Source organism: Acinonyx jubatus, chromosome D4 (assembly GCF_027475565.1).
Source record: "Acinonyx jubatus isolate Ajub_Pintada_27869175 chromosome D4, VMU_Ajub_asm_v1.0, whole genome shotgun sequence".
NCBI classification, from domain to species: domain Eukaryota; kingdom Metazoa; phylum Chordata; class Mammalia; order Carnivora; family Felidae; genus Acinonyx; species Acinonyx jubatus.
In genome coordinates, this window is record NC_069391.1 from 21,332,379 (window position 1) to 21,351,126 (window position 18,748).

The 18,748-nt window shown below is 35.5% G+C and overlaps 1 protein-coding gene across 3 annotated transcripts in view; it reads right to left on the minus strand.

Annotated features, from left to right (window-relative positions):
- Positions 1-18,748, minus strand: part of KIAA1958 (KIAA1958 ortholog) — a 152,554-nt gene that overhangs the window by 23,540 nt on the left and 110,266 nt on the right. Inside the window, exon 3 of one of the 3 annotated variants that reach the window (XM_053204784.1) lies at positions 18,456-18,539. The exons of 1 other annotated variant lie outside the window; for it this stretch is intronic. In XM_053204784.1, coding sequence (XP_053060759.1) covers positions 18,456-18,539 — 84 coding nt within the window. Of the gene's footprint in view, positions 1-7,003; positions 18,540-18,748 lie in introns of those variants that run through there. One more of the 3 variants, XM_053204783.1, reaches the window with a different exon arrangement.

Consider the following 18,748-nt stretch of genomic DNA (forward strand, 5'->3'; position numbering starts at 1 on the left):
CAGGGGAGAGGCAGAGAGAGAAGGAGAGAGAGAATCCAAGCCAGCTCCACACTGTCAGTGCAAGCCTGATGCAGGACTCATACTCACAAACTGTGAGATCATGACCTGAGCCTAAATCAAGAATCAGACACTTAACTGACTGAGCCACCCAGGCGCCCCTAAAGAGAAATGTTATAAAATTCAACAGAAAGATATAACAATCCTAAATTTCTATAGATCTAATCACATAGCTGCAAAATATAAAAAGCTAAAGTTGTAAGAATTTTAAAAAGATATAGGCAAATCTACAACTAACATTTTAATATATCCTTTTCCATAATCAACAAAATAAGCACACACAGAAAACAGTAAAGATATGGAAGACTTAAACAATGCAAGTATCAAACTGTACTTAATTGATACACAAAGAGCAACATATCTAACAACTTCAGAAAACACATTCTTTTCAAAGATACATGGCACTTTTACCAAAATAGAAATGCTAGGACCTAAAGCCAATTTCCACATTCCAAAGGATTAAATCATGCAGAATATCAGCAAAATTAAAATATAAATCAATTACAAGAAGATAACTTTTGACAATTAAGCAATATTATGCTTTTACATAAACCCCTGATGAATGGAAAAAAACTCAATGGGAATTAGAAAATATTTCAAACTGAATGAAAACAATAATATACATGTCAAAGTTGTGAGATGCACTTTTTGCAGTACCTATAGAGAAAATGATAGCATTGAATGCAGAGATTAGGAAGGAAGGTTGAATATCAACTGTACTAGGAAATTATAAAAAGAATAACATATATACTCAAAGAAGTAGAGAGAAGGTAATAATACATATATTTGAAATCAATGAAATAGGAAATTTACAATTACAAAAAAGTAATGCCAACAAGATTGGAAAAGACTAACAAAATTAATAAACTGGTATAAAAAATGAGAGAAGACACAAATTGCTATAGCAAGAATGAAACAGGTGTTATCACTACAGATCCTACAGATATTAAAAAGACAGTAAAAAGATATTATGAACAATTTGATGCCCATAAATTTGAAAATTTGGACAAAATGCACAAATATCTAGAAAAGCCACAACTTACTAAAACTGAACAAGAAATGTAAAATTTAAATAGTACTACACCCATTAAAGAAATTGACTCTATAATTTAAAATATCACAAAAAAGGGGTGCCTGGGTGGCTCAGTCAGTTAGGCATCTGACTTCAGGTCATGATGTCGCTGTTCACAGGTTCAAGTCCTGTGTTGGGCTCTGTGCTGACAGCTCAGAGCCTGGAGCCTGCTTCAGATTCTGTCTCCCTCTCTCTCTGCCCCTCCCCTGCTAGTACTGTGTCTCTCTCACTCTCAAAAATAAATAAAATATTTTTAAAAATTAAAATAACACAAAAAACCCTTCAGGTTCAGATGGATTTCACTAGCAAATTCTTTTAACGTTTAAGGAATACATAATGCTAAACCTAAAAACTCTGCTAGTGACAGAAAATGAGAGAATAATACTCGTTTTCTTTTATAGGGCAGCATAACTTTTCTATTAAAAATATAACAAGAACAATACAATAAAAGAAAATTACAAGCCAACACAGCCCATAAACACACAAAAATCCTTACATAATATGAGCCAACTGAATGCCTACTTCACACCACAAACAAACAACAATTCTAAATTATGACCTAAATATGAATGGTTAAACAATAAAGCTTCTAGAAAAAAAACATAGGAGACCATTGTTATGACTTTGGGGTAGCTACATATTTTAAAAAATTGTTTTTAATGTTTTTTTTATTTATTAAAAAATTTTTTTTACATTTATTCATTTTGAGAGACAGAGAGAGACAGAGCACAAGCAGGGGAGGGGCAGAGACAGAGGGAGACACAGAATCTGAAGCAGGCTCCAGGCTCCCAGCTATCAGCACAGAGCCCAATGCAGGGCTCAAACTCACAAACAGCGATATCATGACCTGAGCCGAAGTCAGATGCACAAATGACTGAGCCACCCAGGTGCCCCATGTTTTTTTTTTTTATTTTTGAGAGGGATAAAGAGACAGAGTGCAAGTGGGGAAGGGGCAGAGAAAGGGAGACACAGAATCTGAAGCAGGCTCCAGGCTCTGAGGTGTCAGCACAGAGCCTGACAAAACCCATAAACCTTGAAGTTGGACACTTAACCAACTGAGCCACCCAGGTGCCCCGCGACATATTTTTAATAGAATATCAGTAATATTACCCCAAAACTAAACGATTGACAAATTGAATCATTAAAATTAAAAAGACATTTATTAAAATGCACCATTTGGAGGGTGCAAAGGCAAGCCACATGGTGGGAGAAGATATATCTGAAGGGTGTATCTATAACAAACCAATTAGAAGGCAGCTAGTCCCATTAAAAATGGACAAATTGAATGGACACTGCATAAAATAAGAAATACCACTAATATTTCAGGAAATGTAAGTTAAAATGTATTCACCAAAATGTCTAAAATGAAAAACAAAATCTGCAAATATCAAGCATTGGTGAGGAGGTGGAGTGACAAGAATACTCCCACTCAGCTGGTAGGGGTGTCACTTGCACAAGCACTTTGGAAACTAATTGGTAGTATCTACTAAAGTTGAACACAGAAATATTCTTTTTTTTTTAATGTTTATTTTTGAGAAAGCGTGCATGTGTGAGCGGGTGAGGAGCAGAGAGAGAGGGAGAGAGAATGCAAGCAGGCTCCATGCTGTCAGCACAGAGCCTGTCACAGGGCTCAATCTCATAAACCATTAGATCATGACTTGAGCTGAAAGCAAGAGTCAGATGCTTAACTGATTAAGCACTCAGGTACCCCAGAACACACAAATATTCTATGATCCAGCAATCCTACACCTGAGTATACACTCAACAGAAATATGTACATGTTTACTGAAAGGCATATGAGTGTTCATAAAAGCACAATAAGAGAAAGCCCTGAACTGGAAATATCCCTAAGTCCATAATAGAATGCATTTTAAATTGTAAAATATTTATACAATAATTTATTGTATAATAATGTCATTATTTATAATAATGACAAGGAATGAGTACTGGAATCAACTAACATGAAAAATATGGATGAAGCCAACAAACACGAGGTTAAACAAAAGAGTCCAGACACAACACAGTATATTGAAATGGTCCCCTTATATAATCTGAAAACAGATAAAGTGACTCTTAACATAGCGGTTATCTTAGGGAGGTAACTAAGGCAGGGCACGTGAGGGAATTTTATGGGGTTCAGTAATGTTCTATGTTACAGCAATAAGCTTGCTTCATAAAAAATTAATCAAACGTGTACATTAACTATTTGTGTACTTTTATGTTTATAAAATTCAGTAAGAAAACTTTCAAAAATCCTTAAAATTAAAAATATATAAACCTAATAAATGAAGAGCCATAACATGTACCTGGATGGGAAGGTTCAACATTATAAAGATGTTTAATTTCTTCAAGTAATCTTTGATGTGGTGTAATTCCAATTAAAATCCCTCTCTTTTGTTATTACTGGTCAGGTTGATTCTAAAGTTTTTCTAGGAGAGTAAATGCATAAGAAAAGGAAGGCAATTTTGAAAATAACTGGGAGGCTTTGCCCTGAAAGAAATAAACATGCACTATAACACTGCAATAATTTATAGTTTAAGTTCTGGTAAAGAAAAAGACAAATAGATCAGTGCTATAGAAGAAAGTCCAAAAGACGTCTGTGTAAATATGCAAATTGAGTCGATAAAAAAGGCTCCAATTCGAATTGCTGGGGAAAAGATGGACTCTTCAATAAATGCATTGAGATAATAAGCTATTGAGTTGGAAAAACAAAAACAAAAGCAAATTTAGATTCCTATTTCATACCACACACAACGCATTTCCAAATGGATCTTTTTTCAAAAGGCTCTTTCCATAAAGAAGACAATTTCCATGATTTTGGGAGTAAGAAAAGCCTTTCTCAGCATGATACAGCCCAGAGCTATAAAAAATAGATTAACAAATCAGATGACATAAAAATTCAAAAGTTCTGCATTGAATAAATTTTAAAAGACAATAAACAGACCTGGAAAAATACTTATAACACATAAAGTGACAAAGTACATATGAAAATCTTCCTTAAATCAATTGGAAAAAGATAACTCACTAGAAAATGGGCCCAGGATGTGACAGGCAATTATTCATAGAAGAAATACAAACAACAAAAGCATTAATAATAATAAGACCTTATAATCAAAAGAGGATGTATTTCATTTATCAGACTGGCAAAAATATAAAAAGGTCTATATCTAAGTATTGGCTCAGATAGGGGGAAATTGCACTAGAGTTTAGAAAAAAATTTGGAAGGGTAAGGATACATATCACCCTGGTATTTAGCTCTGTGCGACTTTTAAGCTTTATAATATGAATAATTATTTTTGCCAGTCATAAAAACGACTAGGATTTTGGAAATGTATATGCAGGAAAAATAAATGTTTTTTATTTGACCCAGGAATTCCTCTTGTAGAAATTTATGCTGGACACTTAATCATAGATATGCACAAAAATGTATGCTCAAGGATGTTCTTGAAGGCAAATGTGTAACAGGGAAAAACTGGATACAAATCCAAGCCAACAAAAGCACTGTAAGCTAGATTTTGGTACTACTATGCAATGGAAAGCTATGTAACTATATGATAATCACACTTTCGAAGGCTAATGATCCAGGGCGCCTGGGCGGCTCAATGAGTTGAGCGTCTGACTTTGGCTCAGGTCATGATCCCATCCATGGTTTGCGGGTCCAGGCTGACAGCTCGGAACCTGCTTCATATTGTGTCTCTCTCAGCCCATCCCCTGCTTGTGCTCTGTCTCTGTCTCTCTCAAAATAAAATAAAATAAAACAAGACAAAAAAATCAAAGGCTAAAGATCTTTTCCAAATGTACAAAACAGTAAATACAGTTTGACTACAATGTTTTTTTACTACAACTTTTGAAGGGCATCTAAGCATAAGAATTATAAAATAAAACACCAAAATGTTAAAAGTTGTTTTTATGGGTAGTAAAATTCCTGTGATTTTTATTTCCTATTCTACTTATCAGTATTTGTCAAATTGTTCACAATTAGTATTTATTTATTGCCTTCACATTTTAAAAGCATTATTAACTGTAACAAAGAAAATATGCTCTTTTAAAAAACAATAGTTTGGTCTGAGGATGCTTGCCACCAAACTAAATGTTTGCTTTCAACATAATCTTTTCAGATGATGTATCACCAACATTAAGTATTTTGTACATATGAGCCATTTTAGTTACTTGATATCTTTTCAGAAAAGATAATTATGAATAAATTAAATAAAATTAAAAAAATATTTTCTGAGTTGTAGGCTAAATATTACTCAGTTTGAATTCTAATATTCTTCTTCTATTGGGGAAATAAAATTTATCTGATTTTATTTCATTAAAAAAAATTTTTTTTTAATGTTTATTTTTGAGAGAGAGAGAGAGAGAGAGAGACAAGAGTGCAAGCAGGGGAAGGGCAGAAAAAGATGGGAGACACAGAATCTGAAGCAGGCTCCAGGCTCCAAGCTGTTAGCACAGAGCCTGACATGGAGCTCAAATCCACAGACTGTGAGATCATGACCTGAGTCAAAGTTGGACCCTTAACCAACTGGTGCCCCTAGGCGCCCCTAATTTGTCCCATTTTAAATGTGTAACTTGTAAACAAATTTAAAGGTGAGTTTCTTGTTTCTTGAAGTACCAAGAACACATAAACTAAGTTACAACTACTGATAAAGTAACTTTAATACAATTTAAAATTCTATCACACAAAAATAAAGCTGTTGCTTCTATTTGCAATATTCAGCTTTTTTTTATTTAAAAAATTTTAATGTTTCCATATTTTTGAGAGAGAGAGAGAGAGAAACAGAGAGAGAGAGACAGAGCGTTAAGTTGGGGAGGGGCAGAGAAAGAAGGAGACACAGAATCTGAAGCAGGCTCCAGGCTTTGAGCTGTCAGCCGGGAGCCCAACACAGGGCTCAAACCCACAAACTGTGAGATTGTGACCGGAGCCGAAGTTGGACGCTCAACCGACTAAGCCACCCAGGTGTCCCTACAATATTCAGCTTTCTATGAGTAAAGACTGGTGGATTATTCATAGACATGAAAGAAATAACATTTGCATTTTGGCAAAACCAATGACTGGGATAAGGAACATTATATTTTCTGGTTTTTCTGGTTTTTTATTTTAACATTTTTCTCTATTAATTTTAGTGACATAACAAAAATGTCTGAAGTGATAATCATTTTGAATAACCATTCCTATTCTGCTCAAAGAATGTCATCAAATAAGCTAAATGCAAAAAATGGCACATGGAGAATTATGACCAAAAAGACTTTCTTAAAAACGAGGAAGTCCGGAACCTGACATCTACTTTGCTGGGTGTAACTTTCGTACAACTGGCCAACAGAGCTCACAGACAAGGAGTTTGCAGTGGAGCCTTCTGTTTCATTAATAGGACTTTTGGACCTGGGGCTCCAGGAAGCATAGGATTAATTCAGCTGTTCTAAAGTGTCTTCCCTACCCTATGGGCTGCATATGAACGCACACATGTAGAAATGACTCTCTTCCAAGATTTCCCCTCCTCAGCGGTTAGAAACAACACCTGATATTCATTGACTATATCCTGGGGCCTAAGGCACAGTGACCAGGACAATTTTTTTTTTTTTTCAAAATGAGGCTATGTTTTTAAAAACGTTTGTTTTAGCTACAAAGAGCAGCCAGCCAGCTTTGCAGAAAACCATTTATTAAGTGAAGGAAGACCGGTCATATCCAAATACAGACAAAATACTGTGACTAAAGCATGCTCTCATTATGGAGACATCACGGATGCTCATTAGCTGATTTTATTGGATATTTTTTCTTACTTCCATAGGTTTTAGGCTGTATCAACAAATACTGAAAGCAAGAGAAAATTACACGACGTTAGAGGCCAATATACACACAATGGAATAAGCCACTGGGACATAAAACTAGAATTTTATTTAGAGCACAAGTACACAGACAAATATGAAGCAAAAACAGTGAGCTGAAAAAGATGAAAACATTGTAGTGTGAAACGCAGTGAGCAGCAAAATAAAGATGAAGCCAACAGTATATTCTTATTAACAAAAAAAGGTCTATCATATTAATACAAATATCAACTGGCAGAGGATTAACCAAGAGCATCAAAGTCACAAATTTTAACATATTAACAGAAATTTCCCTCCATTTCAATTCACCTTTCTCCTCTTTCACAAATTATAACTGCAGCAGTTTAAAAGAGAATTTTAAAATATGATTAGAATGAACATCAGGCACACATGTGCTTTTTTTCACGTAAGTCAGTTAAAAGTCAAGTGGCCGGAAAATATATCAAAAATGACACTCTACCAAATGGGTGGGGGGAGTAATAAATGTATCTTCAAAGAACAGTACCATTTTTCATAACATTTTTCTAAGTATTCACTGTGGTGGCTATATTTCTGTTTTAAACAAGTGTCTGGAGTTAAATTATACTGAATAAATTGATAAATCTACCTTTTTATTCCCAATTAACCTCTAAGTGGTAGAATGAAATAAATCTTCATAAGGAAGATCTTATTTAAGTTGAATACAGCATTCATTCTAATAAGCAACCAAAGTTCTTCATTTGAACAGATAAATGAGTGATTTAAGTGATTCTGTTGAATCCAAAATGCTTCCAGTCATTCTCTTACCAGGTTTCAGGCCTATGGGGTTACATTTACATTTTCAGATTACAACGAAAAAGGGGGCTATCTGGCAAATCTAGGTCTAATTTTAGCAGTGAAAAAAAGTTTTAAAGTCATGATGGAAATATACTATATAAATTAGAAACCTAATAAATACATATGTATTACTTAAAAGTTGCCCTGGGCATAAGGGCCTTAGCACAGATATACAAAATGTAAAGAAGATCCAAAATGGGAAAAAAAAAATCCAAGAGCAGGATTCAAATAAACGTGCCCACAGCTATCTAATAGAAACCATTAATCATCATGATCTATCATGCCATAATCTTTGGTGTCCAAAATATAAAAGAAATTCTATGTATAAACACCTCACCTGAAAACCCCCAATGCAGGAATCAAGAAATACTTTAGTGTTGTTCTGGAGGCCACTGGACAGGGGCAGAACTTCTTTAGAACATACATAATTGAGTTTCCTTTTATTGCTTTATCACCTCCATTGAGGGGTAAATGTTTAAAGCATATTCTGGAGAAAAGGCTCACAATTAAAATCTGCCTTTCTTTTCCTTTAAGCAAAGGAGTGGCAGGGGCCTTGATGAATTAGTTTTAATATTCTTAAAATTAAATCAGCAATTTCAGCAGCAATGTTTCCAAATACAGCATTGGCTGTCACCATGTATCTGACAGTCACACAAAAAGCCTCTACATAACTCAGGAGATTAAAGAAATCTCATAATTATAAACCCATTGAGCAGACAGAATGAAACCCTGCACTAAGCAAGGAATTTTGACATGTTGGTATTAAAATGCTCTTAAGAACATAGCCTACTTTTCTTTAACATTTTATGACTGTTTCCCTTCCAGTTTGAGTATAAATGTATAATATTTCCCCCATGTTGAATTTTAACAAAACATAGAATTCATCCACTTTTCTCTCGAATTGCAGGGTTTGTTTGGAAATACTGACACAAGATGTAAATACTAGGAAAAACTAACGACAGGTGGGTATGAAAAAATTCTGATGGTCATAAGGCAGCCAAATAGGTTATAAAGCCCATGTGAATGCTGAATATAAAAGTTAATTATTTGGGAACTCTGAGACTTCCACAGTCCCTAATAAATAAATTTGAAAAGCTAAAAATTCTTATTAAAACCAATTCAAACAATAAGCCAGGATAACCAACAAAAGTGATGTAGGCACCTCATAGTTCTGTTATTACATCATTTACCTGGATAGAAATAACCAGATAAAAGTAAATTAAGCTGCTACACTGTCATTCCATAGGATTTTTCTGTAAGGTGTTCAAGTATCAGAAGAACAAAATAGATTTGAGGTGGGAGGAGTACCGAAAAAGCTAAAAATTCTTGCTTTCTCTTTTTGCAAACATTTCCTTTCAAAGAGTTGGGGGAAAGTATGGAAGAAAATTTGACATGGAATTTACACATGTGAAACAAGATGCTGAAGTTGGCACCACTTGACAACTACAATATTTCCTTCCGTAGAGGCCACTAAATGCTGGCTCAAAATATTAAACAACTAAGTACACATTTTCACAAGTCACACATACAACTGTTGACTGGCACAGCCTCTTAGCACAGTTCTTCAGTTTAGTTACAATAAGTGATAGCAGCAATGGTTAACAATTCCACATAAACATCACAAACACAGATAGGAAAGGGCACCTATAACAACATGCAAATCTCAACAGTGACATCACTGAATATTACACAATGCATAGAAATTGTAATGGTTTTTGGCAAGATGGGTTTTTTTTTGTAACAAATACTTTATAAAACAAAAGTTCTTTTGTTATAAATGCTATTTAAAAAGTTGTAATATAATGAACTGTAGATATAAAAATTCAGTTAGATAAAGTTAATCTGGGTGGATTAATACTAAAATGGACCTGCTACTTCATCCAGTATAAATAATCCATTATAAATTAATTTCTAGTGGAAGTATACTAAGTTATTTGATTTATAAAATGTAAGAATTACAGAAAGTAAACAGACATAAAAATCACTTAAATACAGTATGCGCAATTACTGTTAAGGTTCTATATTGCTGATGTCTTCCTAATTCTACTTACCACAAATAAATAAATTATACCAAAGCATTTTCAAAGCTCTTTGAAATGGATGTACCATGGTAAAAATACTCTCTAATTCCAGTGTAATACAAAGGAGAACATTAGAAGTCTAGCAAAATTCAACACTGCATTCAAAAGACAATTCCACTGTACTTAAAAAAAAAATCCTAGAATTTCACCTTTTTTCTTCAACTATAATCTGGTAAATATAATTTGTAAAATAAAAATTTGTGAAAAATTTTCATTTATGCTTGAATTCTTTTTTAGAAGAACAAGCAGGATAATCAGAGAATTTACAAATACTTTGTATTTCTATATCTTCCTGCTATAGGTCTTCCATTAGTTCTCATTTTCTCTTTCTTCCCTATCTTTAACTAAATTCACTTCAGAAACATCCTAATTATGTTGATAGAACTTTGATCCTTTGAAGATACATCTCAAACCTTCAAGATGATATTTTAACCTTTCCATAGAATAAAAAAGGATATTATAGACTGCATTCGAAACTATTAATAATATAGATACTATGAAGCTGGATATGCAAATGAGTGTCACAATAAACAAAAAGTTACTTTTTACTTCATGATCTATAATTGGAATTCGTATACTTGAAAACTGTAGTTTGTTTTCCCTCTGTAAATGAAAACTAAGTATGAATGGGGAGAGATGCTTGTTAAAAAATGATTACATTTAGAGATTATTCCATCAAATTTCAAAAAGAAGTTGCTAAAATCAAGATATAACACTATACAATGAAAAGTGACAATTCACATGTAAAAATAGCCTATTTGGAAACTAGCAGCTTGAATCTACTTCTAATAGAAACTTGACTGAGGGCTTAAAAACCAATTACAATTTTGAAAACAAGAAAAGGATACTCTTTCTCAGTGGAAACGCAGGGTTGTTTTCCCTCCCTAAACTCTGATCTATGGATTAGAAGTCAGGGTGCCTACGTTCTAGTTCTGGTTCTGACAAGGTGTGTACACCTGGGCATTCATCTAATGTCTCTAGGACTGTTCCTCTCTTCTATAAAAAAGAGGGGTAGATTAGGTTAGATGTTTCCAATCTTATTTTCCAGACTCCCCATGTGAAGGATGTGTCATAGAGGTAGTAGCTCATTCAGTCTAGTGAGTCTCAAAATAGGAAGGTAGGGGCATAGGGAACATGAGAATTCCTGGGGAATCAGCGTGAGGACTCCCTTTGCAATCTCTACTCCTTGACCTTCTTGTCCTCTACTCCCAAGAGGACATGGTGACTCCTATTCTTCATAGCACTGAAAAGCGCTGGACTCGAGGTTCTCTTGGTCAGCCTCTAGGATTATAATTCAGCAAAGATGATGGTTCACATTAATATTCTGACCTAATTAATATTCTGATCAAATTAATACTGACTTCAATACTGAGTGTAATTCAACAAAGTCATGGTTTACAAACCAACTCAATTGTATTAAAATGTTGTCTTTTAAAAATAATGCAATCTTTCATACCAACCTAGGTGTTTCCCTCCATCTGATTAATTTACAAATAGGATGAAGCATGATAAATTTTTATTAACTTCCTTTTCTCTGATTAGAAGTGAAATCAGAGTTGTTGGCAGTTTGCCAATATCATCCCCTTTTCTGTTTTATATCATTAGAAATACATTAACCAAAGATGATATATGGAGTATATTTATGTCCCAGTTATATTCTATGGCAAGGATCTCTTAAAATCATCCTGTCTTCATCACTGTGCCTTGTGAAAATGCATTCATTTCATCTCAGCCAGATCTGAGCAGGGAAGAGAAGCAATGTTGAATTCCATGCATTAAGGGAAAAACAAAAAACAACTGAGGATCCGTTGCCAATGGTATGTTTCTTAATAAGCAACTCTCTATCTGTACCTTATCATATGGTAATATGCCAAGATCTGATATAAAGGAATTCTATTTGAGAAAAAAATCTACTAAAACTAATTGGTAGAGAACTTGTTAATTCCTTAGTGTTTATAACATTTTTTTCATAAATGAACCTTTTAAAAATTAGCTTATTGCAATAAATTATCATACACTCCTCTTGACTTCTCCGCTAGGCTTGGAAATTTATTTCCTTTATCACATAGTAGAGTCTTTATTTATAGATGCTAAGTATCATAGCTCTATTTTAGTTAGAGAAATACAGATCAAAATATTCTTTTCCTATAGATAGAGAAAACCAGTCACAAGAAGCCTGATTAAAATCAGAAGTGTTTGCCTCTAATATGTTGAACTATGGAGATAGCCAACTAGAGAAAATCTGAATGGTTTTGGTCTATCTCTAATTCTGAGACTCGTAAAGATAGTATTTTTCTTCAAAAATTTTGTTAAAAACAATATTTACTTATTTGTTTGTTTGTTTGTTAAGTAGGCTCCACAACCAACGTGGGGCTTGAACTCACAAGCCTGAGATCGAGAGTCACAGGCTTAACTGACTTGAACCAGCCAGGCACCCCAAAAACAATCTCGATAGATAAAAAACCAAAATATTAACAACAAATTCTTCTATCAAATATTGTCGGGGGTGGGGGTTGGATGGCTCAGTTGGTTGAGCATCCAACTTCAACTCAGGTCATGATCTCACAGCTCATGGGCTCAAGCCCCAGGTCAGGCTCTGTGCTGACAACTCAGAGCCTGGAGTGTGCTTCAGATTCTGTGTCTCCCTCTCTTCCCCTCTTGTGCTCTGTCTCTGTCTCTGTCTAAAATAAATAAACATTAAAAAAATTAAATATTGTTAATTTGCTGGCACCAAATTTGCAGGCAAGATCAAACTCCCTGGCAGACCGGCAATCAGTGCTCAGTAACTGGTGGCTGGCAATACTGGTTTTTGGGCTTAAGAGCCCAACCTTCCCTTTCCCTGTCTGATTTATGAGGAACTCTCTTAAAATTGAGTTTTTGGTTGATTTGGGGGTAAAAACAAATGGAAATCACTTTTAAAAATATAATTACTTGTACACACACTCACCTCCATGAAAAAGTTAAGTGTCCTTTAAAAAGTGACACAGACTTATGCTCTCTACTCATGGCCAGGGGAGAAACAAACTGCCAAATGTCCTATATCAAAATAATTAAAATAATGAGGCCTAAACAATGTTGTACCAACAAACATGCAGGTGATGGCACTGCTCTCAATTTGGAATTGAATATTGATGATTTTATTACACTAGGGATTTTATGTATAATTTATCACTTCAGAGTCCACAGATGCACAGCAAATCACCTTGTGAACAAGCTGCCTCAGCCGAAAAGGACAGAACTTAATAGGATCTGGATCTGGTTTCAGATCCCGATGCTCTTATGTAGTAGCTGTGATATGGGCAACCCATTTGACTTCTGTGATTTCCTCATTTATGAAGGAGAAATAATCACACTTACCCTCAGGACTATTGTGAGAGTTAAGTGAAACAGCTTACAGAAGCACTTACTACTCTGGCATACTGTTAAGTACTCAGTAAACGATAGTGATGGTAATCTGCACATTCTTGTACATGTGTGCACCTATGTGAACCCAATAGATGGTGCAGGAGTGGCTGCCTTTATATTGGTTTTAAAACAGGCTCTAAGTAAGATTCTCGTCAAAATACTCAAAGCAGTGTTATGTATTCCACAGCAAACCAACATATTCAGTGGCTGAATAATAGACAAACTGTATGAGTACAAATTCGGGAAATGATGCAAAAAGAGTTATCGGCAGAGACTTTTTTGGTGAGCGCTCAAAAATGAAATGAAACTTTTATTACAGTATCTTTTATAAATTCTTTGAGGGTAGGGACTGTTTTACATATCTTTGTACCCCTCCCAGTGTCTGGACAATAGGTGTTCAAATATCTGTTGATATGGCTGTAAATTCTCTCTCAGTGAAAGTTATTTGATGTCATGACATCTTAAAAGCTAAGCCATATGACTGAGACCAATTAATGTGATGAAAGTTTCAGCTAACAATGATCTAAATGAAAAACCAAAGAGACCTGATCTACTCTAGAAAATTTTCAGACTATTGTTTACTGCTCTGGGAAGTGATTTAACACAGGGGAAAGTGAATTGACATAGGGAAAATTTAACACAGGGAAAAGATCTAGAAAAATATTTTAAGTAGCTGGCGTATTACAAACCATATTCAGATCACCCCTACTAACTAGGAGAATAAATGGAATTTTAAGAATAAGCTCTGTTGGATTAACATCCTGAATTTCTCTAACCTTTTCAGATATTATGGTTTTAAAAACAATTGCTACCATTCAAGGTTTTCAACAGTCACTCACATGAATATAGAAGAAAGACTGAATTTTGCAGCTATCTCCCCTCAAATGCTGACAGATGGGCTTGACACTTTTGCTGTAGACAGTGCAAAACTTTCAGAGTCATGTGAGGAGCACTGGAGAATTCCTTACGTGACATTACACGGACTTAAAAATGTAAACCTTGCAAATATGGTTTTATGGTTTTTGTATGAATCACAGGATTGACTGGAAAGGCAGCACATTCAGTTGTAGTGAACACCTGCTAGACTGCTGAATTTTCACGAAAGCACATGAATGATATTTTGGCATGTACCAGTGCCACAGTATGAACATAACTTCTTTTAAGTTAAAGTAACAAATAATGAAAATGGCATCTGGCAATAGCATGTCTTCAGTATTGTTTATATAAAAACACAAAATTTAGAGGTAGTTGCAGATAATTTTTCATAATTTCATTAATGCAAAGAGGTACTATAATTCAGCTAAACTTCTACCAAGCCATTCTTCAGAAAAGCTTTCTAAATCTAAATGTCACAATGTTCCTATTTGGTTTGAGTTATCAAAGCAAAATAAAAATAAATAAAAAAGTAATTTACATTCTCAATTTGTGTTCTTCTGAATGAAAATGCAATAGAATGAAATAGGAGAGATTTTCATTGTAGTGCCTTAATCAACACAAATAGGAATGCAAAATTCCCTAATTCTGCTTTCTCAGTACATCCTCGCTGCCCTTCTTCCTCATGACAAACTTACTTTGCTGTCAAAAACATATTAAGAATTTTTAAAAGTATGTCAATGCAAAAATAAAATGCACACATTTTAAGTGTTTCACAAAAACTTTTTTTTTTTTTAAACGAGAGGTAACCCATTAAGAATAGCCTTATTGGCACCTAGTTGGTTAAGCTTCTGACTTTGGCTCAGGTCATGATCTTGCAGTTCTTGAGTTCAAGCCCCAGGTCAGGGTCTGTGCTGACAGCTTAGAGCCTGGAGCCTGTTTCAGATTCTTTGTCTCCCTCTCACTCTGCCCCTCCCCCGCTCATACTCTCTCTCTCAAAAATAAACAAACATTAAAAAAAAATTTTTTTTAAGAGTTCTTTTATAGTAGGCTGTCCTGTGCACTTACAAACAAGGTTATAGAATAAGGAAAGTTTTGTAAAGGGAACTGGGAGAAAGAGGCCCTGTGGCTCAAAATGAACAGAAGAGGGGGCACCAGGGGACACAGTGTGCCATCATGAAAGGTCACTCAGCACTCCTTCTAATCAGATAGCCTTGAGAGATGGGAAAACACTGTGTCCCCATTTCTGGCTGAAATCATTGGAAACTGACTCTGAGTTGGAACTAAGGAAGATAAACAGAAAAAACTCAAGTCAGAAGACAGTACCATTTCCTTAACAATAACTGATTTGTCTTGATCTCAACATAAAATGAAGATAACTAAGCTTTTCAAGGATTGAAAGGATGAAAGATGTGTACAGAAATAAATATGTATGTATTGAAATGTCTAAAGAAATATTTACTAAAATATTAACAGTGGTTATTTGGGCCAGCAGATTTATGAGTGTTTGTGCTCTTTATGCTTACCTAAATTTTCTAATTTTCACACAGTTAGTAACTATTATATAAATGATGCATGTAAGTCACTTGACACAAAGCTGCCATACACACTAGTTAAAAAATGGTGGCTGCCATCATTAATACAAAAAAAAAAAAAATAAAGCAAGATATCTTCCACCCTTTCTTACTTCTGGATGCCTCTCTATGGAGGAAAAGTCACGAAATGAAGTTGATTCCACCACAAAAAGTCCACAGAAGACTTTCTACTCGTGAACCAAAGGAAAGGTCACCATATAGAGGAATGAGTCTTTATGTGTTTATGACTTGGTGTTGAAAAAAGCTACCAAGCCAAGGGAAACCTCAGCTTTTGTGATGATTTAGGAAGGCATATAAAAATGAAACCGGAACTCGTTGTACAATAAGTTAACACATAAAATACCACCTACCCTTCTAGCTAATGTGAATTAAGAGGTTGCCTTAAAGAACAAATACTTCCCAACAGAATCCAACAAAGCAATTAAGATTCAGATTTTCTATGTGTTAATGATTATACAGGACAGGAACCAAGCTCAACTTCATTGTCACCCTAATGTCTAAATTTATGTTGTTATTGAAGGATCTTAACTAAAAACACACCACAGGCTTTAAGACTTGAAAATAAAGACCTTGGGAAAACCACCACAAAGAGTTGTTTAACCAAAATTATTATTATTATAATTGCAGGGTATCACAGATAAATTTATATTTACTAGAAACTGCACATTTTCAAGAATGCTTTGAATTCAGCTAAATCCTTTAACAAAATGTTGTTACCCAAAATGAGTGTCAATATTCTTTTGATCTCAACTACAGAGTTAAGTAATCTCCTAGGGAAAAGAGACTGAAGTTTAATGCTTATAAATAAATAATTCAGGGGGTTTGGGCTTTGAAGAGTAGTCCTCTTTTGTTGTCCTGACTAGCGCTTCCAGATTTTTAATAAGACTCTCCCATTCTCTACCTTCTCTTTATGTTTGATATACAGTCTAATGCTTGGGAACATTTTGAAAGCTTTGGTAGTTTTGTAAATCTGAAAATCACACTTCATTTAAACTGATTTCTTAGGGAACAAAAAAAATCTATCCAGGTTCAAGCACAACAGTAAAGAGCTGTTAACAGTCTTTTTTGCCACAATATTGGACTTTGCATATTATTTAAAAATTATATATCTTTCAAAAAGAATGGCAGCTTTATTGCCCTCAAAAGAAAAGATGTTACCTAAACATCTAGATTTTCAGACATTACAAAAAAGAGGCACAGGAGCTAAAATTCTAATTCAGCTAAAAAAAATATGTAAATAATTTGTAGAGCTTATGTCAACACTCTCATATTCTGGATCTGACTGAATATAATTCTGTGTAAGCAGCAGAGCTAGTATTGTTTCCTCCTGATTAATATAAAATTTTAAAACTTAAAAAAATAAAGCCATTTATTAACTAGACTCAAAATGAGAGGTGGGGTGGGAAGGAAAAGCAGGCGTTGAGGACACACGTGTCTAGGACGACTTTCAGTTACTTTTCTGACAGTTTTTTAAAAAACGGAATTCCTTCTCTACTTTGTATTGCCTGAGAACCACTATGGTTTTGTAACGGCTATAACAGTAATTACATTTAATCACCCACAAGTACATTTGTGTTAAGCCTATAAATACTATGTTAGCAATACTAAACTATCTCCATTGGCTTATTTGTAAAAAGAAAAATATATTATATATTTATATTTTTATAAAGTTAACACTGAGGGCCAAGGAAAGGAAACGAGAAGCAGTGTATAACCACAGTTTCTCTGGACACAGTAACCAAGCTGGGGTCTTGCTCAGGACACCTGGTCAAGCAGTGTCTGAGGAAGAGTCATAAGAGGCAGAGACGATGAAATTGCCACTGTTGGAGTGTCCGGCCACTGACTGTGCGGCCTGCTGGCTCAGATTGTTACAGATAAGCACCAGCTGGTTGCTCTGGGCCTCAGACAAGGTGCTGCAGCTCTGATACACGCTGAAATTGGTCTTCCTGCCGGGGATGTTGCCCTTCTCACACATGGTCTTCACCATCTTGGCCAGCTTGTTCTTGCCGAGGGCTTGGCAGTTATACCAATGCAGAGCTGCCAAGTTCACCACTGGCTTGATGGACAGGTAGAAAGGAGCATCCTCGTAGCGCATGGCAGGAGGTCGCCGCTGGGCATACTCCTTATAGTCCTGTACGGGGCAGGTCTGTGGGGCATGCTGGGTGGCATACACACGAGAGTCCGTCCCCCCTCTCTTGGTTTTGGCATTCAGGTCACCAGTATCTTGACCCATCCACTCTAAGTACTCCAGCCCCGTTTCTGTTACCCGGAGCCGGATATCACCCCACTTCAAGGTAGATCCATGGAATCCTGTGCAGTGCCCAAAAGCTTTTGTGTTGTTGAGCCACACAAGGTTGAGAAGACCCTCAGGATTATAACGGCTCAGCAGTCCTCTTTTCCGCAGAATGAGCTCATCAGCAAAGGTGAGCTTCATGGACTTGTGTGGCTTATTTCCTTTTCCTTTGCAGCGGAGTTCAATCTGCTTCTGTTTCAGGGCCTCTTGGGAACGCTTGAATTCCTTATCCCTCGTAATACTGTAGCCATACCTGTGTTCTTTTAGGTACCGTTCAAGTCCACACTGGTAATTGGCCAAGCTGTTGGGTTCATACTCGGACCCATCCTTCTGCCTGGCATCCACAAAGAAAGAGGCCAGGTAGGCATCCAACTCCTTGCAAGGGATGACATAAATCTCTCTTGTTTCAGAAGGATACTTGGAGATGAGGAACTCGCGGAAATTGCGGAGCGCAGTCTGCGTGCTCCGGATGGTTTTCTCATTCTGCTCCCTGCTGAGCTCAGCTGCTCTTTCATCCTGGTCTGCAACAAATTGGGGAGGGGAGGGATAGAGAGGGTGTTGATGAGTTCAGACAATGCACTTTCTACTCTGAAATAAAGTTTCCTCTTATAATGAAAAGGGAAAGAAGGAATCCATTTTATAGAGATCACTTACAAATGTTATTTACATACCTGCTGCATTATAATAGCCAACTTCAGTTTCACAAATGATGTACTAGACAAGGGTATGG